At 42.8% G+C, this 23,538-nt stretch overlaps 1 protein-coding gene across 21 annotated transcripts in view; it reads left to right on the forward strand.

Annotated features, from left to right (window-relative positions):
- Positions 1-23,538, forward strand: part of HDAC4 (histone deacetylase 4) — a 233,279-nt gene that overhangs the window by 143,806 nt on the left and 65,935 nt on the right. For 17 of the 21 annotated variants that reach the window (XM_027461718.3, XM_027461717.3, XM_021275821.4 and 14 more), the window contains 5 exons: positions 9,462-9,593; positions 12,225-12,337; positions 17,066-17,182; positions 17,269-17,467; positions 21,173-21,402. In XM_027461718.3, the coding sequence (XP_027317519.1) occupies positions 9,462-9,593; positions 12,225-12,337; positions 17,066-17,182; positions 17,269-17,467; positions 21,173-21,402 (791 nt within the window). The remainder of the gene's footprint in view (positions 1-9,461; positions 9,594-12,224; positions 12,338-17,065; positions 17,183-17,268; positions 17,468-21,172; positions 21,403-23,538) is intronic. The other 4 variants (XM_072041163.1, XM_027461716.3, XM_038182536.2 and 1 more) reach the window with 1 other exon arrangement.

Here is a 23,538-nt window from a genome sequence, read left to right on the forward strand (position 1 = left end):
TGGAGCCCATCCTAAATAAAGTTCTTTATTACGAGTGAGCTTTTCAGATTTTTGGCACCAGTCAAAACTCTGGCTTTGTGTTTGTAATTTTAAACCACCATATCGTGTAGTCCAATTTTATTAAATTAGATTAAATATTTGCAGTTCAAATAACAGAGTCCATCACAATACAGTTCTGATTACCAGGACTGGAATCCACCCAAGATCATTGTTAGGGACGGGGGGACTCGGGGCGCTGCGGGAAGGCAGTTCGAGCGATCATTTCTTCTAGGGTGCGTTTTCGGAGTTGGCAGCATGTCCTGCGTGTTGAGAAATTGTTCAGGAAGAATAAACATGTAATTGCACTGGGTTTTAAAAATACTACCTTCCTTTACTGTCTGATTGTTTAAAGCATCGTGACGTGGAACAGATTATACTTATCCCTCTGCGCACACTTGGCAGTAACTTGCCAGTCCAACGCTCAAGTGTGAACGTTGCGTAAGAGGCATGGTTAGCTGGCCACCCTCACTTGTGTAAAAGTAGATGTGTGCATGAATAATGCCTTAAGAGTGCTTGAAAACATTCAACATGTGAAGCAGTAAACACTTGCAACGTGTTCCTAATGCATCCTGCCCCCTGAAATCTTACCCTGTGGGATTTGTTTTACCAAATTATGTTCCAGTTTCTTGGCTGTTTGGTTTCTGCATGAAATTGTTGTACTGCGAGGCTGCTGACTGGTACAATTACTAATTGCTTGAATCCCGCTCTTAGTCTGGCTGTGGGATGCATTTTGCTTAGTTCCCTCTATCTAAACTCTTCGGGGCTTTCCCTTTTTTAACTGAACTGAGAACAGTTTTCTCCTTTTGCTTTAAATAACTTAATACAAAGATTTGTTACTTCCCATCAGTAGTTTCCTTTACTATATGTATACAGACTTCCCCTAGTGCATGCATTTTCCCAATAGCTATCAAGTGGGGAAAATAAAAGCGACCTTTTCTGCTCCCAAGACAAGTTTGGTGTCTTGCACATTTAGTGAGGCTTCACTGTGCTGGGACCCTGCAGGAGAACCTCTGGAGTCTTTTGTAGCTGGCTTGATAACTTCAAGAGTTGTTTGTCAACAGTTTAGCTGAAGTTATTTTTAATACAGCTTTTCAGTTTTATTTTTCTAAGAATATGGTAGCCTTATTTTCTCCCCAGGAATAAGGTTTATTACGGTGTTTCCTGCTTTTTAGAGTTTGATCAATGGTTTTAGTAAAATATGCTCTCAATTAGAATGCTGAAATGACCAACATATTATCATGATTCATAGACGCCTGAAGAGGACTGTTTAACTGTTTAACATGCTTTTCCTCTTGATTGCAAAAGTTTTGTTGTTTGTTTGTTTCTAAACATCCTATGTGGGGCTGGACCATGTCCTGTCAGACACTAGCTTTCCTACTTGCTCCTGCAAAGAGAGAGAGTCAGGATTCCTGCCGTTCACTGGGACTTGACAGTTAATCAGAATTTCTAACGAAAGCCATGGCTTTTCAATTAGTTGTCATTGCAATCAGTAGTTTTGCCAAACTCAGCACCTGCTAGAATCGCCTGGCCAACACACATTGAGCTCACTGGGATGCATGAACTGGAAACATTTCCCTGTCTGTGTATCTCTATTTAAACCTGACCCCAACGTGAGGAAAACAATCCATTTATTTGAACCACTCGTAAAAGATGCACTCTGAAGCTGTACGTGTAAATGTGGCTGCATGTGTAGGAATCATCCATGCAGGCTGTAAAGCAGGCTCAGATCTCGATGTGTTTTTGCTCCTGCTGTTGGATAAAGCAAATGTTTCCCAAGACAGCCACCATCCTTCAGCCCTCCTCATACCCAGTTGGGAGAGATCTGTGCCTTTTCTGCTGCTTGGTTCTTTTGCCCTGAGCCAGCTGCTGGTCTTCAAACCTTTCTCCAGACAGACCTTTATCTGTCAAGGAAGTCAGGATTTTTGATGAAGCTGATGTTACCAGAAATGTGCTCTTTTTCATGTTGCCCTTTGTGCTTATCAATGCCCTGGTGCTTGCCAAGCCACCATGGTTCATTGGCCACAAGGAGACCTCCTGCGTCCACCAAGAGCGAGGGGCAGCTGTTTGTTTGGAGGATTTGGCTCAGTTCCCGGGGCTACTTGGCCTAGGGCTTCTGCAGTTACTGCCCCTGTTTTGTGAAGCATTTCAGGCTCTGCCTTCTCCTTCACCTCTAGTGTCACAGCCGGCTGCAGATCAGGACGTTGATGGGCATGAAGATTTTAAGGAGGCAAGGATTCCTGTGGTCCCAAATATGTTTTCACTGCAGAACCGTGGGATAGCATCTCAGGGTGTGAATTTCCACTATTTCCAAAGCTAGTCTGAATTTAATGCCAGACTGGGAGCTTACAAAGACATCTTTGGCAAGTATCTGTCCCTGAATTTCCTGGCTAGATAGTAAATGAGCATGTGCATGAGTGTGGTATGTACTTGGGGAGAAATGACAACTAGAAAGTGTCATAGACTCATCTTTCAGCTACTTTTCTCTGGGGACCAGGAAAAAACAAGCTTGCTACCAAAAAACCTCCATTCCCAGCAATGTCTCTTGCCTTCTACTCAAGTCGTGAAAAGGCAGGACTGGTAATAGGTCAAGTACTGCCTCTTGGGGCTTGTGGTAAAAGCAAGCTGTCCTTAACCTTCACAGCCCACTCGGTTAAGAACTGTCAGGAAAGCTCCAAGGAGAAGTTTTTAGCTCAGCATCATTAAACCGTGGCTTGTGCACTCCTTTGCTTCAGCAACTTTTCTCAAGGAGTAGTGATGCAGCAATGTGGAAACTACTCCTCATGCTTCCCTGTAGCTAGCACAGAGGGGCAGACTGGTGCATGTGCTGGTGGGAGAGCCATGATGGCCAGTAATTTTCCTGAATTTCATCAGTGTTTGGGACCTGCTGCAGAGGGAATCTGACAAATGCTTTGCCCGTGCTGATGATCCCAGCAACCACTTCAGCTTTCAGGCACCAAAAAGAAATGCTCTTTTGCTCACAAGCTCCTGCCCAGTGTGTGCTGGTAGCCTCATGGTGGGGAGCCCACGCACTGGAAATAACCATCTCTTGTTTGCTAGTGTCCTTCTGCTTCCATGCAAAGGAGAGGAGCCTAAGGGAGGAAAGCATCCAGCATCCTGAGATGCTGTTGATTTCCTTGCAGAGTTGCAGCAGCACAGGGTTGTTTGAGTAGTGTTTGCAGCTAAGCAGGTAAAATTGTTCTGAACTTGTGATTAAAAGAAGTGAAAGGGAAAAATGAAAGGATTTGTCAATAATTAAATCTTGCATTTATCAAGAAAGGCACAATACCTCTCCGAGTTGGTTCCGATTATTGGAATGTTTTAAGTGGTTTGTTTTATGACAAAGATTGTTTAGAGGAAAATAGAGTAGGCTGAAATCCCGGTGTCGTGTGGGAGTATAATTTAGAGAAAATCTTTTTGCTCTGTACAGCATGGGGTGTCACTCAAGTTTGAGAGCATCCTTGCTTTCCCACCCACGTTGTCCCCCGGGTGACGTGGTCGGAGGCCCGGCACTCCTGGGCGGCTCGCTGCGTCCGCAGACCCACGCGCTGCCCCGGGGCCCTCTCTGCAGAGCAGAGCCATTGACCTGCATGAGAAGTCTGTATTGTTATAAATATCGTTTCCTGCTCCAAGTGGAGCACGTCAGTCTCTTTAATCCAAAAATAACTTAATAAAGACAAAAATCACTTATTACCGTGATGCTACACAATAGCTCTTCAGACCAGACCATTGACATTTCAGAGACCAGAACAAACCGAAGCGCAGCTGGAGGAGCAGCAAATGCTTTCTTTATTCCCTCTGTTTCTTTTGACAGCCACATCTAAAAGCATGCCAGGGAATTCATCGCCCCTCTCTCTTTCCTTGGGGCCTGTGGCAGCTGTGGTGCTCCATGGGCAGCACTGAGCTTTGCCAAGATGCAAAAGGAGCAGCTGCCCCCTCAGGAGCTCTGCTAAAACATCTCAGGTGCACTTCTTGCATGAGTGCTGGGGATCCAAAGGGGTAAAGCAGGGACTTCCAGTGGAAGTGCTTCTGGAGGAAATATGTTTATGTGACCAGGTTTGTTCTGGCCAGAGCTGAGTGACTTGGCCTTTGGGACATGGCCTGTAGCAGGAAGGAGCAGCAAACCTGAGCCCAGAGTGTGTGCCGAGGCATGACGGCCATGTGCCTGTCCTCTGCGGAGAGCTTTGACCACAAGCATTGCATGAACAGCACCTGGAGTGGTACCTTTGAGTGATTTCTCTGAGCTGAAACCCAGAGCACGGGTGTGCAGAGCAGGTCCCAGCTCAAGGACAAGCACCGGCTTGGGCCTAGAGCCACCCATGTTGGGTGGCAGGGGCAACACTGCATGCTTTGTCCCACCTTGGGCTTTTATATATTAATACGTCACATTTTAGTTAAATTCAGTGTAGTTCTTGAGTTTAAAATGTCTGCAGGGCTATCTGGGGGAGAAATATATATGGGGAGATGACCCCCAAAAGCTGTGGCCGCCATGGGTCACTCTCTGCGATCCCCCTGGTTTGTGGCGCTGCTCCCTGCCCTGGCCCCGAGGCAGCTCACAGCCCCGTCTGCTGCTGGCACTGCAGCTTTCCTGGGCTGGACAGGAACTCCAACTTCTCTTTCCCCTCTGCAGAGCTCAGTGCTGTTTTAAACACCTCACTGGAGAAACTCGTTTGGAGGGCTTCATTCTCTCCTCTCTTTCCATACTTTATCCCCTTCCACATCTCCTGTCTTTCTTCATGGATAATACTTTGAAGTATAGTTGCAGTCCTTCTTTCCAAGTCTAAATGCAGAGACAAGATGTGGCATTTCCACGTGTTTGTTTTTCTAGTCCAGTTTTGGCTATTCACACTGGAAACCTTAGTGGTGCTCAGTTACGCTGCCATTTTGCGTGTTTCTGTAGTCAGGCAAGCAAACGATAGCGAAGCTGTAAAAAGTGTGAACATTGTGTGCTCGGTTTAATGGGTGTTAAAACCTCCTTTCTGCTGCTTAGATGCTGAGACTACTAAACTTGAGCATGAAAAATGCCAAGTATTAGCCTTTAATAAGTTTTCATTTCAAGGACACGGTCTTCTGTAAATACACAAAATAGCCTTTCCACAGAGCTCTTAAACAGTGCTCATGCCAGCACAGGGTTAGGTGGAAAAGAAAGAAAACCCAGCAAATACCATTTATCTAGCCCTTCCTAATGTTGCATCTGTGTTCCAAGATGTATTACTGCAGGTCATGCTATCTGTCATGGTACCCAGCACATAAACATGGAGTTTGTTCTGCAGAAGACTAGGTCTTGTGTTCATTTTCCTTTCCAGTTTGGGGATTTTCAGCTACTGTTTGTGCCCTGTTGTACCTGTCTCCCCTGGGTACATTTGTCAAAGACCATATTCTTCTCCTCCTAACTATCTAGGCCAGGATCCAGTATTTTTGGAGGGGAGAGTCCACGATGAGCACATGGAGAAATTGCCAAGCAGGGGAGGAAGGTCACACAGCAGGAAGCAATGCTAAATTGCAGAGCCTGTGGTCTCTCTTGCTGAAACAAAAGATAATTTTTCTTTATTAAAATTCTGGTTTATGCAAAAGGCCTGCTGTAGACACGTTTCTCTCTTCCTCTCTTTTATTTAGTCATGGGGTGACCCAGACTCTAGGAAAGTGACAAGGTAATTGTGTTGGTCTTCCCCTGGCTGGTGTGGCTTAGTATGCAATCTAAAAAAAAAAAATAATTACAAAAGCATAAGAGCCTTTCTCAGTCTCTAGCTCCCAAAATTAAGATACAGAAGGACTGGAATTAGAGTTTTCATGGTGCATTGTTTGCTTTTTTTTTTTCATAGATGTGGATGGGTAATGGGAACAGGACAAACTCTGTTCAGGATTTTGTGTTTTTAACTTGCACAGACTTAATGTCAGATTAGTTCAGCGGCTTAGTGGATGCAGTTCCAGGAAGAAAACAATGAGAATGACATAAATGTTGAAGAATTGGATTACATGGGTCCTGCTGCAATAAATGAAGTAAAAGAGGGGTATCTTGGGTTTGAGCCTGTGAAAACTAGGGAAGCTTTTGGCTTATGTTCTAGTTATTAATTTACTCACTTGGAGAAAAACAAAATATTCTTTGAATAAATCCTTATTATAGGCCAAATTAAGTATGTCACTGCTTAAGAAATCCCACAGGCTTTGCTGAAGCTGACTCAGACTTGGGCTTGTGCTTCATTACTTTGCTAAACAGGAATCAAACTGATTTTTTAATAAATTCACAGCGTTTGTTTAAAAGACTTCTCCACCTTAGGATGTAGAAGACCAGCAAGTTTTATATTTCAGTTTACAGTTCTCAAAACTACTCTAGATAGCAGGCATGGGGAGCAACGCTTTGTCTGGACATGTGGCCTGACAGGATGAGTATCGAGAGGTTTTTAGTGGAATTGGTGTTCCTCAGAGAAAATTGAACTTGTGTTGACTATCTGGCATTGATAGCTGTGTTGCTCAAATCCATACTTTATTCTTTTGAAGGTCAGCTCTTTTCAGTTTAAAAACATTTTTTTTATTATTATTTAGTAGTTTAAAAAGCATATGAATAAGCTGAAATTATTGTTCTGAGTTTTGGAAAGGCCTGTACTGAAAACTTAAGTATTTTATTATGGAATATGATATATGGAAATTCTTTGAACTTGTGGCTGTTCTGCACTGCTGGTGCTGCGGTTTAATTCCCTTCCTTTGGATTAGATAACGCCATATTAGAGGCATGTAGGGATTACGCTCTCTGAGGTCTTGATGACACATTAGATTTGGGATCATATTTGGGGGAAAAACTTGCAGTTCTATCACAGGACAAAGACAGGGTGTGTAATGTGTAGTTCTTTAAATAGACATTTTGGTGTTTCAGAACTGGATCCTCCAGCTGGGGAAGCGAAGGAGGAGTATACAGAATACTTTGCCTGAAAATACTTCTGTCTGGCAAATTATCATATGCCTCTTTGGCTCTAACTACTTCTTGAGCGGATTTCTCTTTTAAGTTTGTGATTCTCTATGTTCATTCCCTTCCTGTTACATGGAAGGACTTTTTGTTGTGGCTGTATGTATAGGGATACTACATATCTGGTAGTGCTAGGTAATCTGTGATCCCCAGATCAGCCCTTCCTGATGATTTTTAAGGTGTTTGCAGTCAGTTCATTCCCTGTGCTTGAAAGCCATACAATTACTTGTCTGTTCCCAACAGAAACCATACATCAGATGAATGCCATGCAGGATATAAATTGCATATGAATGAAATTTGCACTGAAGTACAATTTATATTGTCATGTTTTTCTTTGTCAGAAGACAGATCCTTTCAACAGCTGTGGCATAGGCTTGTATTTCATTCGCTGGTTGGCAGTGCGAACGTATCTAAAATTGAACAGATCGGTATCTATCTGTGACACATTCCCATTTATTCTTTAAGATCTTGACCGGAGCATCTAGATGGTTACAAAAACTTAAGACTTGCAAAAATATTAAAAAATAAATTAAAGCATTCAGCCTGAGGTACTGAATGTTCTCATGCCCAGAGACTGCTTTAAAAATATTAAGGCAACTGCTGTTTTGAAGAGAATTTCATAAAGGAGCTAGTCTGAGTATATGCTTGTATTTTATCTCGTCCACTCTTCTAATTTTGTCCTCCAAGCAAACGACAGATTTACATTCAGCCCCCTGCCATTTTATATGTAAATGTCCTATAAGATGATTCTTCCCTTTGCTAATGCACTTCATACTGCATTTTAAGCATCATCTTGATGAGTCTGACACTTTTTTTAGTACCTCCTTTATCTCTTGCTGGCATTTTTCTGTCCAAAACAGTAATGAAAAGCTCTTTTTTTTTTCCCTTCCAAAAGTTTCATCAAAGAACTGTTTTGATGGCTTAACTTGAAGCATTTGATCATGAATTCATCAGCTTCTGATTTTTGAGCCCTGCAATTAACATGATTGGTCTTGATCTTTTACATGACCTAGTGGTCAAAGCCAACTGCGGGGAAATGTATCTGTAGTCAGACGTAGTTAATTCAAATCAGTTTGTAAACCCCATTTTAAGTCTTCTAAAGAAATGTAGATTATTGGCCCTGGAGTGTAGAGAGCTGAGTGTATCGGTAGTTAATGGTGAGAGCACAGGATTTGCCAGTTCAAAGGGATTAAGCTGCAGAGTTGTTAAGAGATTGAGGAATGGAGAAGATTGGGCCAGTTCACAAATCTCATAACTGTCAGGAGCCCTCAAGCACCAAAGCAGATATTTCATGTATACTCAGGAGATCACAAAGTTTACAGGGAAAATCATCTCACAGGAGGAATCTTGACTTAAGGCTTCATTACCTTTATAAAAACTTGATAAGCTGTGCAGTGCGAACGTGTTCAGCGTTGCCAGTTGTCATTAACCCGGAGATATTAGGGGATCCCAGGAGTTCTGCTTTGACTTTTGGAGAAATGAAATCTAAGGATTTGGGTACAGCAGAAGTTTCTATTTAAGAGGATATTTCAGCTGTATGGTATACACAAAGCAAGTCAGGCTGTGGTCTCAGGAAATAGATGCACACCTACTTTTGGCAGCCCAGACTTTTTGAAGTATTTGATGTGTTTTTAGATACGGTTTAATTTTGTGGCTGTGATGATGTAACCAAGTATCTCCCCAAATAAACAAACCTTCTCCGCCCTGGCCTTGGCTTTAGCATTGCCCACACTCCCATGCCCTTTTGCCTGAGTTGACGCTGATGCTCATCAGACCCAAGGCGAGGTGCTCCAGGGAGCTGAACCAGTGTGAAAACATTCACCTTTTTTTTTGTTATGTGGTTTGATTTGTGTTGCTTTTTTGTTGTTTTGTGTTATTTTGTGTTTTTGTTGTTTTTTTTTTTTCCCCATGTTTTTTCTGGTGTGCCTCCCTGAGCCAGCTCACGCTGTGGTCAGATGACTCCAAGGGTGTGGGGCTGCCCATTTCAGCAACACATCGCAGATAGCGTCCCGGCCCCACAGCAATGCTCCGTGCTGACCAAGCAGCAGCATCTCAGCTATCTCACCGATTCCTGTATTGATTTTTAGATCTCATAAGTTAGGTTCTCCCACTGGCTTGGAAGAAAGTTGGGCAGTGGCAGGAAACTGGGGAGTGTGAGTGGTGCTCTCTGATCCAGCCCAAACGAGTTCACAGTCATTAGAGACAACACGGCAGGATGATTATTATTTTTAATTTAAATGTCACTGACTTTCATTATCAGTGAATTCAGATAATATATAGGCTGGAACCTTTTCATTATATTTAGAAGTCTTTGTTCCAAATATATGGTATCGAATGACTAATTTTGTTTAGGCTTTCACAAATGATGAACTGTAATTCAGTCTTTGCATTGAGTAAAAAATCTACTGAAATGATATTAACTCAAATGCTGTTTGCTTTTCTCTTTTTTTTTTTTTTTATTCAGCATCTGAACCCAACCTAAAATTACGATCCAGACTAAAGCAAAAAGTTGCTGAGAGACGGAGCAGCCCCCTCTTGCGCAGAAAAGATGGCCCGGTGGTTACTGCTCTGAAGAAGCGCCCGCTGGACGTCACAGGTAGGTTGGGTAGGCAGCAGAAGTTGTGCTGCCAGCCACAAGCTCAGTGAAGTGTCCCTTTCCAGAAGCAATTCCTGCATCTAGTTAATTTTGCAGTCTGGATCTCTTTCTTATGTGCCTCTGAATGTTGGAAAAACCTTGATACTGTTGGTGGAGTTCACCTTCTGATGCAGGTGCGTGGCAGCAGCACAGGTCCTTGGGTACCCATCTACTGGGACAGCACTGCCGCCTCAATGAGCATCTTTTGTAGCTACTTTTAAGATGTGTAGATGCAGTTATGCCACCAGAGTGCTATTTTTTCCTGAGCATTTCTATGATCTTCAGCAACAGGTTGCAGAGAAATAAAATTTCCAAAAAGTGCTTCTACAGATATCCATGGGGAGGCCATAACTCATAACTGTCTTCCTCCAGTAGTAAATGCTTTACAGCCCTGGTATGTTTTAGGCTTTGGGCAGATTGCCACAGTTCCTTGTTAAGTAATTATGTTGAAGTTTTAAAACATGTAAGGGCTTTTTTATTTAATATACGTAGCTGGTATTTTTGACTACTTATATGACAGTTTCTTGTTGAAAAATAGTATTCTTCTGGGAATAAATTTCGTAAGGAGGAATCAGATTAAACTAGACTGTATAGATCACCATAAAGTTAATTCTTAGCACCATCTAGGGATGCCTCTGTGTAAGTACCACTACATGACTGCTGTCTCAGACTTTGATCTCCTCTTGAAAGCATGCTGTCATCATTCACACAAACTCAGAGTGAGCTCTCTTAGAGAGCCTGGTGGCTTCGGGACATCCGGGGGCAGCTAGGCACTGCTCTGTGTCAGAGCCCCTCCGTTTGCAGAGGAAATGGATTTCAACAGCTATGCATAATTTATGTCAGGTCTGGAAATCGAATTTGCTTCACTCCTCATGTACCGCTCTAAGTCACGTGGCTTTTAGGATAAATCAGGCCCTAGTGTCTGACCACTTGATCCCAGCAATGCCTTCAGAAATGGCAGTGGAAGCTGCTGCTTCTCACTGAGCGTGGACCTGGTTCAGGAAGGCAGCCTGGAGTTAAGGATATGGTACCAAAGGAAAGCACATGCTTTCCATGCAGTCAGAAAATTCCTTCAAAATGCTTAGACTCCCTGAAGTTGCTTTCCATGGAGAAGTTCAGTGTTATGTGCTCAGCTGGGTCTTACTCGCTGCTGAGTTTTCTTGATTGCAGGATTACAAGAAACCTCCCCAAATGCAGAGCCAATAAATGGCAGTAAATGGAAGCAAGGCAAATATGTATTTATTTATTTGTTTAACTTTGGTACTTTGCTGGAGGCCCTTGCAATGATGAAAATAACAAAACAGTATACACAGAATAATGCCACAAAAGAAACGATGTAAAAAAAAAATAAAAATCCCTGGAATTGTAACAATTGACTTTTATTTCTACTGGGGCGTCCTAGAGCAGTTAGGCGAGTGCTGCAGCCTGAACCATTGCAGCTGCTGGGAGATTCTTGTGGCATTGGGTAAATCCTGTGCTTGGAAAGGAGGAATGAAAAAAAAACAATGTTATTTGCCTTCCAAAACAAAAGGAGAAACACTGGAAGCTGTGCCATGCGCCAGGTGAGAGACCTTCTGAGGGAAGTTTTCTGGCTGTTGCAATTTCGTGTGCTGTCTTTTGTTTGTTGTTATTTCTGCCTCAGTAATGGGGAGGCTTTGATTTCAAGCCGGCCAACTCTGTGGTTCTGGTTAGTGAGTTCACAGGGAACGTGTTGATAAAACATACAAAGCTGAGAGGATTTTGTGAGCGTTCAGGTGATAACAGAATTATTTGGGGGCATTAACTCTGCACTGGGTCTTTCCAGTGAGAAAGTGTTTTACTCCCACTTGGAGAAAGAGTAGAGAAGACCTACCAAAAAAGAAGGCAGTGTCCTGAAGTTGACGTAGTCACTCTTGGACCCTGTCTCGTTTTGCCTGAATTTTTGTGAGAGGTGCTCAGCCATGACTGACTATTTGTCCATTCCCATGTCACTCACGCAGCTTTTAAAACTCTCAAAATGGTTTAATTTGCCTCTCCCACTGGCCTGCTCTGGAAAGTCTTGGTGCCTCTTCATGGAAGTGGAGGTCGGCTCTGGTGCCAGCTCAGGGTAAGGGCTCGGCTTTGGGCATGTGCCTGCAGTAAATCCAGATGCACCTGAGGACTGCACGGGAAAACGTCCACAGTGAGCTGGTTCCCTTGTCATTTGAGCAGGATGTTCAAAGCAACTCGTGGTGAGAGGGAGTCATGAGGATTGTAGACTAAAGGGGGTTAGAGAAGCACTCCAGAAAAATGAAACAGGACAATCCAACATATTCCAGTTTGGCCTCTGTAAGCTTTCCTTGTCTTTTATCATCTTCCAATTGTATTTAAGGTTATTAATATAGTATAAGAGAAATCCCCACGAGGTGAAGACATAAATCAGGTAAGTAGGTACTTGGACAGGCTGTTTGAAAGTGTGTTTGTCAGTATCTTAAGAGCCCTGTGAAGATGTAAAAGGGAGATGGGGAGGAGGGTTGCCTTCCTCCAAAACAAAACTTGAGGGGTTGTTATCTGTCTAAATATCATCTCAAAGATTGCTTGTAATGCTAAAAGTTGGTTTTGGATGTGTTTTAGACTCTGCATGCAACAGTGCTCCTGGATCTGGTCCCAGCTCTCCAAACAACAGCTCCAATAACATAAGCGCCGAGAATGGAATTACGGGATCAGTCACGAGTATTCAAGCAGAGGTACAGAGCCCTTCCTTTCTCTAAGTTTAACACTTGGCTTTCTAATCAGTTTGCACAGAGTTTTAGGCATACAAACCGGTGTGCAGCACACTAAAAAACCCAGATCATGACTTGGAGAGTGCTTGGGGAATTTACCTCTCAAGCTGGGCAGACAGGATGCATTACCTGATTATTAAATCTAGTTTGAGCCAGCTCTCAAGCTGCTTGTGGTAACTTGTAGTGGTTTTACCGTGAGTAGAGAGTAAAAATAAAATGATTTGACATTGTAAAACATCAAGAGTATTTCCTGGTCGAATACAAGGATTTTAAAATTTGGGGCATTTGTTCTCTTATACCGTACACGGGGTGAACTTCTTGTTTGCAGTAGGTTAAGTAAAAGTGTGGCAGAACCAGAACTAGATTAGAGAAAACAGATTTAACTTTTCCTCCCTACTCAGGATTTGGAAGCGTGGTGCCAGATACTGTGTGCTAGTTTTTAAACCTATAAGCTCTCACCATCACTTGAGACTTCTCCTGCAGATGTCAAAGGCAGGGTATCAGGCTGGACAAAGAGGAGGTTAATACAACAGAGCAGCTCCTGTGTTCAGGGTTACTGAAGCCCCCCTTTTTCTAAAGGCAGATTTTGGGGCATGGGCCATATTAACTGGCTCCCACTAAGAGCCTTAGGTGTAGAAGACCAGGGTGGTTGTGTCATGTCACCGGTGCGTTTCCTTTTATCCAGCTTACTGTTAGCTGTTCGCCGCATGAATATAGTGTCTGTCTTAACATCAGGACTGTAAAAACAAGCTTGGGCTTGTTTTCCCCAAATTGTCATTCAGGGTTGAAAAGAACTTCTTACAGCAGAAATGTAGGCCCTTTTCACTTTCTAGGTTTGTACGGGTTTTCACTTTATTTTTATTTCTAATGTAGCGTAGCATGTAGGCATATTCCCTGCATTAATACTCCACCCTCTCCCCTGCCAACTTACCCAACACAGAACTCCATCCATCTATCGTAGACCTTAAAGGATTAAAGTCAATTATTGTAAGGATTGAAACAGTGTAAGTTAGAATCTTCGCCTGACACTGGGAACTGAAGCTGTTCTGAAGAGATGTGTTTTTTTTGAGATGCACACTGTCTGTTAGTTGGAGGAGATCTGGGAAAAGATGTTACGGGTGGGGTTGTTTATCAGGATTGCAGAACTGAAGCCTGGCTGAGCTGGGGGCACGTCTTAGGTAGGTTCCTGTTAGCCCCAGGAGGACGAGCGCTTAGCAGCTGTCAATCTTACCTATACTTTGTGCACGGCAAACTTCCAAGCACTAATGATGGAATTGTTTAGATTTGACAGTTCTTTGTGATATAAACATAATGGAATGTTCCTGCAAGTCAGTATCATCTCCTGAAGGTGTATACGAAGATGTAGCGTTCTCCTTAACCATTTAATTTTTCAGATAAGTAAGTTGAGCTAATTTTCTGTGACTAGACCCCCAATACCTAATAAAATGGACACAGACACAAACTGTAAGAAAATGGTTTTGATCAACTGCTAATAATGCAGCAATTTTGTAAGTCAGGCTTAGGCATGAGGAGTGCAGACAATTTGGAAGAAAATCCGTGTACTGCCAAAATGTATAACTGGGAGTTGAAACCAAAAATGTGAAAGACAACCACCTTCCCTTTACCTCTTTTCAACTGTACTGCAGTGCCTAACTCACAGTAAGGCCACTGCATGCAAGAAAGGAAGCTCCTTGATCTAAGATTTTTGAAAGAACAACACTTGATGCATCATTTCCAAAAAAAAAAAATACAAAAAGGAGGAATAAAATGTAATTTCCCAGAAAAGAATGTATAAAGCTTTTTTACCTTTTCGTGATTTTTGGAAACTTAGGAAAATATACAAATGATTTAGTTTTAATTTTAGAGATGTGCAGGACTGCATAATATATATTGGATCGTTTCCATCACAAAACAGAAGAAAACATCACCGTGTGATGGCAAGCAGGATATTGATATCCCATTGCACAAATAGTTCTCCTCCCAGCATCTGAATGGCTTAGCTAAATGTTCTAGTCCTTTTCAGTAGTTCTGGGAGAAATGGCTATGCATCTCGTGTTGTGTGATACTAGCTGATCCATTTGCCTAGAGAGGTTTATTTGGGAGAAGTTGGGCATGGCAGGATTTTGGTTTCTTTGAAATCTTTAGTATAAGAAGTGTTACCTTGTAGCCCAGGTGTTTAAAATTTCTTTGATACCAGTTGACCAGGCTTTTATCATTTTCCCAATTTTGCATATTGTATATATTTAAATGTTTATGAAAAAATAACGTTGCCAACTTTAAGTATTTCATGGTTAGCTTTATTTTCTAATTTTAAATGAGAAATATGTCTCTGCTTGTTAGTTTGCTAGGTCGGCTCCAAACCATTTCAGATATGTTGGAGCACGGTACTTCATTATTCAAGTTTAAGTGCTTGCCTTCAGTGTGGAAAGACTAGAGCTATCTGCCTCCTTTAAAACAGGCAACATCTATTTTTAAGTAGTGTTTTTAAATCTAAAGTTTTTTTTTCTGTCTTGGAAAGGTACATGATATTCATTGCCATTGTAGCTGATACAAGTCTATAAAAAGTACTCGATTACAGACAGAAATTGTACATGCTGAAATTGTTCTCTTCTGTGCAATTCTAAAAATGTTTGTGTATAACCCATAGATGGGATCTGTATATTTAAAGTGATGATAATGCTGCTAAATATCATATGCTGATAATGTCAAGCTGCTGTACTTTTCTCCTCATTGTTTTTAAAACAAATCCCCAGGAGATAGTTTGAGGCACAACTACACTGTATTGATTGTTCAAAGGGAAAATTGATGTCGTTTTGTTTCGTTTATGGTATCAGTAAAATATTTCATTACTCTGCTGGCAATAACTATCTTACTCTCAATGTGGCATGCTAACATTTTGTATTACTTAAATTAAAGCAAAATTGCCAGTGGTGTTCAAAATTACTTGGAAAAAGAAGTGTGTGGGTATGCACAATCATATGCCCTTAGCAGGTAGCATTCAACAGCAAAATGCTCTTTTCCAATTTCCTCCTTTGTGGCAGCAAATTTTGAACTGAGATCTTAAAAACAGATTTACTCTTTAATATATTTCCAATAAGCTTGACTGACATTAATGAAGGCACAAGAAGACAAAGGGAAATAAAAAAAAATCACTCTACAGATGAAATTTTGCATAGTATCGTATGAAAACTAAGTGACTTTGCTGAATTGTGGAATTTTGATGTGGTTGGACACTGGGAGAATGAGCAGCTGGTTCGTGGCACATTGAAGAGCACATTTGAAAGCACAGCCTCATGTCTGACAAAGGTGACAAACACAGTCGTGGGAGGCTTTGCTTTTCTTGCTCAGGCAGCACTAGCCCCAGGTAGCAGTGCTGGGGTGCCCTGTTAAAGCTGGCCTGCTTACATTTCTGTAAATCAAGGAGGCAGGGTTGCTTCTGAAGTTTGTCATGTATAGATTCTTTGTTTTTCAATAATTGTCCTCATATTAGTGTTTTTTCCCCCCAAGTGGTTGCTGTAGTGGTGTTAGGCACCAAGTTTCACCCTACAGTCTTTGAGGGAGAAAATGAGGTTTTTGTTACCCAGAAGTGATCCACCCAGTTCTGCAGCCAAGGAAATAACCTGCAAAGTCTTACAGGACTATGAATTTATGTCTGAAACGTATAAAGCCATTACTCAGATCTCTGTTACACCAATACACCTTGTGCCATAGTATAATACTGCGTCAATCATTGTCCCTTTTTTTTCCACATTAGCACCTGAGTTAAAAGTGTAAAATTCTGTAGGAAGTCTTTCTGAAATCTAAATGCTATTTTATTTAAGTTGGAAAATCACCTACCGGTGAGAATTCGGTGCGATCAGAACACTTGTTTCTTAACAGAAAAATCAGGCAGTTTAAATTAATGTAATTTTTATAATGGGCTTTCTACCAAGTATTTCAAATCAATCTCATTTTAAACTTAGGTATTTTTACTTAAGTGTTCCTCCTTTAAATGGCCATAAGGTAATTCAGTAAATCTCACATTTCATCCTGAAAATCAGGAAATAGCTACATAAGTGCAACCTTAAGGGTTTTTGATGAAATTTTGAAGTCTGATTTAAGGTAAAGCACACTAGTAAATAGCATAAATTGTCTGCGATTTGCTAAAGAAAACAACAGCCATCGTAATGCCTCTTCTCTTTTTTTTAAGGTAATCTGTTTTAGCTTTAAAAGGGCAAACACTTTAGCAGGACAAGTAAGCTGTTAAATCTTTGCAAAAGCTTTTTGCATGAAGACTGAGCGGAAGCAGAGCACTGGTGAGGACGCACAGGTGATCTTTAATCTCCAAGCGAGATCCAATAAAGAGCAAAAGGTCTCTCAGCAGGGCAGCGATGCTGGCGGCAGCTGCAGAGCAAGACCGTCCCTGTGTTGTTTACCCTGGCCTTGTCACTGCTGCGTGAGGCGGTGAGAAATCAGAGGGCTCTGCGGTCACAGCAGCGGTGCTCAGGGCAGCTCTGCAGATGAATCTCATCTGCACGCACGTAGGCTGGATCCGAAGCACAGCTCACCTCCCTCCTTCCATATTTCCAGTGTCAGAAGTGAAGTTTCCCTCTCTGTACATTTCTGATGTGTTGTTACTGCCAGTGTAAGGTGTCCCCCCTCCAATCTGCAGATGCTGTCTCACTGGGACAATGTTCTCCATTTTGTTTCCAGACCAGCCTGGCTCACAGACTTGTGAATCGTGAAGGCTCGGTAACACAGCTTCCGCTCTACACATCTCCTTCTTTGCCCAACATCACGCTCGGACTGCCTGCAACTGGCCCTTCCAGCGTAAGTGATGGGGAACGCAGTCCATAAATTGTTGCTTGCACTGATTTATCCCTTAATCCACCCTGACATCACCTGTGTGTTCGCAGGGAGGATCAGCACAGCAGGATGCTGAGAGACTTACTATCCCGACCTTACAGCAGCGGATCTCGTTATTTCCTGGCACCCACCTCACTCCCTACCTGAGCACTACAACGTTGGAAAGAGATGGGGGAACCGCACATAACCCTCTTCTGCAACACATGGTCTTACTGGAACAGCCAACTGCACAAACTCCCTTAGTCACAGGTGAGCACACGGTTGATAATGCACAAAGCCTGATATGCAGTCCCAGCAGGGGAAGGAGAGCAAGTGGCATCCACTGTTTTTTATCTATCTCTTGCACAAAAGAGATACCACATTATCTATACATTCTGTAGGTTTAACATATAAACTTGCAGGAGGTGTTTGTTCATTGACACATTGGGTAGGTTGCAACATTTGCAAAATCAGAGGTTGATCACATCATCCAGAAGTAGGAGGAAGCTGCCTTGTCATTTTGGTGAAGTGATAGTAGATAGTACTACCTGCAAATTTATGCTTTGCTTATGGAGGTAACAACTTAAAGCTATATTGTTGGAGCTCTAACCACTGTAGATGAAAGTGGCAACAAAAATATTGTGTTTTGTGATTACCCATCCTGTTTATCACTGGTGGTTGCTATTCCATGTATAACAGAGGCACACATTTGCAAAATCACAGATTAAAATACTGGCTTTTCATCATTATTATAAACGGCAAAAAAACATGGCAAAATCAGCTGCATTCAAACAGATTGTATTTGTTTGTATATGTTACATTTGCAGTATGTTAATTGCTTTGAATCACTCCCTGTGTCATGTTTTCAGAATTAAGTACCTGTGGGAAGGCGTAGTGCTATAAATAGGGCTGATTCAAAGCACTATTCCCCAGTAGGATGCGTTTCTGTTTCACATTGTGTAGTGCTGGGACAAAGGATTGTCTGTGTAAATTACAGATATGTTGATTTTTATTTCTTTCATTCCATTTCTGATAGATTTTTTTCAGATGGTGAGGCCCTGTCCCAGGCTGCCCAGAGGAGCTGTGGCTGCCCCATCCCTGGCAGTGCCCAAGGCCAGGCTGGACGGGGCTGGGGGCAGCCTGGGCTGGTGGGAGGTGTTGCAAGGGTGCTGTCTCCATGATCTTTAAGGTCCCTTCCAGCCCAAAGCATTCCATGATTCTATGAAGTTCCTGAGATATGCTGATTGCTGAAACTTTACAGCACTGCTGTCTGGTTTGGCTCATGTCTGATTTTACATTCAAATTCCAGGAATATATGTGGGGTTGTGTTAAGCTTATAAACAAGTACATATGGGGAATCTGAAGCATGGAACTATAGTGTTTAACTCACCCTCTCAGAGCCTTGAGAGTGGTTTGTACAGATTCCACGAACCTTTACGTAGTTTCCTATTGCCTTCTTCTGTCACGGTGGTCGTGGAGTGATGAGGTTGCTCAGTCACGATGTGTCTCCTCACCAGTTGCCCTTTGCCCAAGGACTATTGATGAAGAGTCACTGGGGAAGATTTCCTCTCTTATCATATCACCAAAACCTTTTTCTCTGCTCATGCTGGCGTTTGCTTTAAAGAGCACGTAGGGAGTGCTGTTCTGTCTCCTATTCCACCTCTCTGAAAGCTCCCATCCGCTCACAGCGTACTGTGTGCGCTTCCGAGTGTATTCCTGCTAGTCCACCTGCTACGTGTGGTGTTTTCAGGGCAAGTACAACTTGTTACAAACCAGCACTTAGGAGAAATATTCACTATAGAGCAGAGCAGCAACAAGAAACACACGTTCCAGGTGCAGCAACCGAACCAGAGCAAGCTAACACATGGTCTCAAAAGCTCTAAGTGGACTGGCTGCCAGACTACAGTCAGTACTAATAATTTCCATGGAAGCAAAGTGGAGTTTATTATTATTCTGTTGGTAGCCTACAGCTCTGAAGATAGTATCCTGACTGCTACAAAATGATCCAGCGCAATGGCATGCTGTTTCAGTGCAGTTAGACATGGGAGTTTGGGGAAGCAAACAGTCCCTGCTGGACAGATGTTTGCTGATTTTGTGAGTTTGGGGCTGTTTTTGCAGAGCTACCTTCTGGATTTTAGCTGGAGCTCAATGAATGGTTCACCTTGAGTAGAAAGTGTTTATAAAATCTAAGCAGTGAGACTGTGTCCCACGCTAGAGCAGAATTCCTTACACCTCACATTGCTCTTGTGACTGATTCCTCTGGATAACATCTCTCACACTGACAAGTAAATAGGGAGTAGGAACGTGTCTCCCTGGAAAGCCTTCACAGGGGGACTTTGGCCATTCACTTGGAGGCAAGTAGTCTTCAAAGATATCCTGTAGAGGCATGTAGGATCCCTTCCTCTGCTCTCTAACTGTGTTGTAACGAAAATGGACCACAGCTTTCCAAATTATTCATATATTCATACACATGCACACGTATATTTTTGTATGTATGTATGCACACACACATATTTATAAAATAAGATACCCTTCTACATGATTCTTTTCAGGAAAGCAAAGGGTTGGGAGAAACTCGGTAAATTGCCCCAAGAAGAGAGGCTTTTAATTGAATTGAGTTCCTCCATGTAGGGCAGTTCTGTGAATTAGTGGGACAAGGAGGCAAGGTCCTGGCTGGGCCAGGCACTTCAGGTGTTTCTGAGCTGCTGCATTCAGCTGTCTGCAGACAGCTGTGCAGCTTTTCATTATTCAACTGAAGACCAGAAAGTGAAAGGGAGAAGAAACAACTTCCCCAGCCCTAGAATTGGGTCTCATTTTTGAATGTTACTGACCAATTGAGCAAATCTTACTGTGTTTTGTACAGTGAGGTGATGCAAAAGAGTACTTTTACCCCAAAAGTGTGTGCAGCCTTATCCACATTAGGGAGACAGCAGTTCACACCAGCGATGACTTTCTGTCCCAAGGTGTAACAGTAAAGGCGAAGGCTTATCCTCAGCTCCTCCACCCTTGGGTTTGTCATTGTGTTGTGTGTCTTCTCATCCCAGATATCTAGGAAGGTATGTCTTCAGAGAGCAGAGCAAGAACTGGCTTACCCGTGAACAGCTAAAAAAAGAAGACAGTTCCTGCAGACATGCCCTTACCAGAGCTCAGATAGGTATTTCACAAGGTAGTCACCCAAGAGACCCAAACTGCCAAGGGCATATGAGTAATGCCTGTCATCCCAAAATAGCCTGTATGTTTTTGTTAAGTTGCTAGCATGACTATACAGGACAGTGGTGGAAATAAATCTTTCTGACACCTTGTCCTCTGACTTATCTTCTTTCTCAAGACATAATGAAGCCTCGTGGCTCTCATATTCCTGAAAGGCATTTATGTTTATCTAAGCCAAACATGATCAGGAGTCTATCACATGGAAGTTTTCATCCCTAGTCATTTCTGCAGAGTAGGTATAGCACAGCCAAGGGCAGCCATGCTTCCCTACATGATCTAGAGGAGAGAACCAGCTTCGTCATCAACCGTCGTCCTTCAGCACGTCTGGTGAGCATCCTGTAAGGTACAACAGCAGGGTGCTGCAGGGCAGCAGTATGGGCTGGTGCTGTCCTAGAAGTGAACCCACTCACTGTACCAAGGCAAGCCATTAGACTTGAGCTTCTCCTCAGAACTACCACCGTGATCTAATTCATGTCATCCACTGGGCGATGGAAGGGTCCGTAAGGTATTGTTGAATTTAAGAAATGAAATATTCCATAAGATCTCTGAGTAAACAAGCAAACAAAGAAATAGAAAGTATTGTTCCATCCAATGGTCATTAATTATCTGTTTTCTTTTAAGGATGCTTCAGCTGTAATGGCGAGGTGGCTGGTTTTAGCGTTATGTATCATTGTCACCATCAGTGTTACTCAACAGTCGTTTTCTCCCTTCCTTTCTTCTTCCTTTTTTTCTTCTCTGCTGTTTTTTCCTCCATATTATCTTCAGACTGGTATCTTTCAGGACTGCCCCTCCATGCACAGTCTCTGGTTAGTGGAGAACGGGTCTCCCCTTCAATACACAAACTCCGGCAGCATCGCCCGCTGGGGCGCACGCAGTCTGCTCCCCTTCCCCAGAACGCCCAGGCCCTCCAGCAGTTAGTGATCCAGCAGCAGCACCAGCAGTTCTTGGAGAAACACAAACAGCAGTTCCAGCAGCAGCAACTGCACATCAACAAGGTAGGCACGATGCTTTTAAAGTCCTCCTTCCTCATTAGGGCAGCACCATTTTTAGCCGACGCCATTTCATAGTTTCTTGTGCTGTAATGTATGTGGTCTCTGACTCCATAACTCATTGGCCTTCATCCTTGAGCCTCTTTTTCATGATTTTGAGAAATTTGTCAGCAAGGATGGGCTACGTGCATCACCACGGCGGGGATCAATGCCGCTGTTGCAGGTATTGGAAAGGCAGAACAATTCAGACTTCTGGCTTTCCAGTAATGCTTAAAAAGTTATCATTGCTTCCATTCATCCACATCTGGATCTGTGTCAGCTTTGTAGCAGAGAGTATAAAATGCTGTCAGGGAGTATGGGCAAAATACCTATTGTGTATATGTTCACTTTGAATGGGAGAAAAATCAGTAATATGAATTTGAGAGAGAAAAGATGAGGGATTCCAGGCATAATGCTAGAAAATAACTGAAAGTGACGATATTCAGATATACTGAGGCATTTTTCATTGAAATTACCTTTGGAAAGAGAAAAGCTGTTCCCATCTCCAGTCCGGATTCTTTGAACTGTGCCTCTGTGTAAAGCATTACAGGTTTCGATCCATTTCTCCTCCTAAAAATGAGGACAGTATTGCTGTGCATCCTGCAGAGGTTGTTTTGAAGATTAATTAGATAACGATTCAAAAATTGCTTTGAAGAAAGAAAGCACTATGTTTATTAACTCGTTTTCTGTAAATCACTTGGAGAACTTAGGTGAATATTGGAGAACACTGTTGGTCAGCGCGCAGGTTTTGCAATTGCTGGGCAGCCAAAATGATCTGCTTGGGCATCCCAATATTATTGCTGACGTTGAAACAGAGCTGCTTGGAGGTGATTGCTTGAGCATGCATTAAACAAGATAAAACTCTCCTGATGCTCTAGCCCATCAGAAGGTAACACTCACCCTTTAAGGGCAAGAGATCAGATCACAAGCGGCATGGATGGAGCTATTGCATTTGACCCCAGATGAGGTTTTGTCCCAGGATTTCAGAAGGCAAAGTCTGTTAATGGACTTGGAATGTAAAAAGGCTGTGAGGGAAAGGTGAAATAAATCATAATCAGTGCGATATTTTTCTGGCTCTTTGGTTTGTACTGTTTTATTTCCAGTTGTGGCTTTCTTTAACAAGTCCAGTAGTAGGCTTCGGGTTCTGGTGGACAAGTAAGATAGCAGGCGTGCCTTTCAGATTGCTGCAGTTTGATTTATGGCGGAGGTTTCTCCAAATATTTTCACTTTTCCAGCCATATGAGAAAATATAACTGCTGAGAGCCGGATGAAAAATAATAATAATAAATAAAACAACTTTCCAGTGAGGAGAAAGAGGCAGCTTTAAAGAAAGACACCCCTGCCCCCCCAAAACTTTGTTTACGGACCAGAGTGAAGGCAGGATGATTACACAAGTTGCTGACGTCAATCTTGTACTTCTGGACTGTGGCCACTGTGCACCGCGCGTGCCAGCCCTGGACCTGATTCAGCCCCGCACACCGGGGCGGCGGAGCTGCTGTTTCCATGGACGTTTCGCTTACCTCCCTCCAAACACACTTTGTGTAGCCAGCGTTGAAACCAGGCTCACTAGGATCGTCAGACTCGGGGCGCTAGGTAGGGTTTCTTTGTTAGGAAATAAATTTCAGCTCAGCGGTTTGTTTGTTTTAGTTTTTAAGGATTTCCATTGCCAGCACTTGCGAGCGTCCAAAGGCTTCACAGTGACGTCCTACCGAACTCATTCAGGCTTTCACTGAGACCTCCCAGGAGCTGCAGAGCGTGTGCGATTCGAGGAGGCTGAATTTCAGCTTTGTTAGCGCTGCGATGTATCACATCCACGGGAGAGGCGGGCGGGCTGAGCGCAATTAAACCGAATGCACGGGGGCAATTTCCATGTGTGTGATTTATATAAGCAATGAGTTAAAAGCGCTTCGGTGCTCGCTCTGTATGTGTGTGGCAAATTTATCCCGTGGGATAGCCTCCAAGTGCTGACATGGAAGAAGACTTTTCCCAGACACACGGATATTTTAAGACCCTTGTGTCTAAGAGAGTGAGGGCACAACTAAAAATAATGTAATAGACTGCTGCCTTTTAATTATTAGCAGAAGCGACAGCACTGTCTGTTAA

Source organism: Anas platyrhynchos, chromosome 7 (genome assembly GCF_047663525.1).
Source record: "Anas platyrhynchos isolate ZD024472 breed Pekin duck chromosome 7, IASCAAS_PekinDuck_T2T, whole genome shotgun sequence".
Taxonomy (NCBI): domain Eukaryota; kingdom Metazoa; phylum Chordata; class Aves; order Anseriformes; family Anatidae; genus Anas; species Anas platyrhynchos.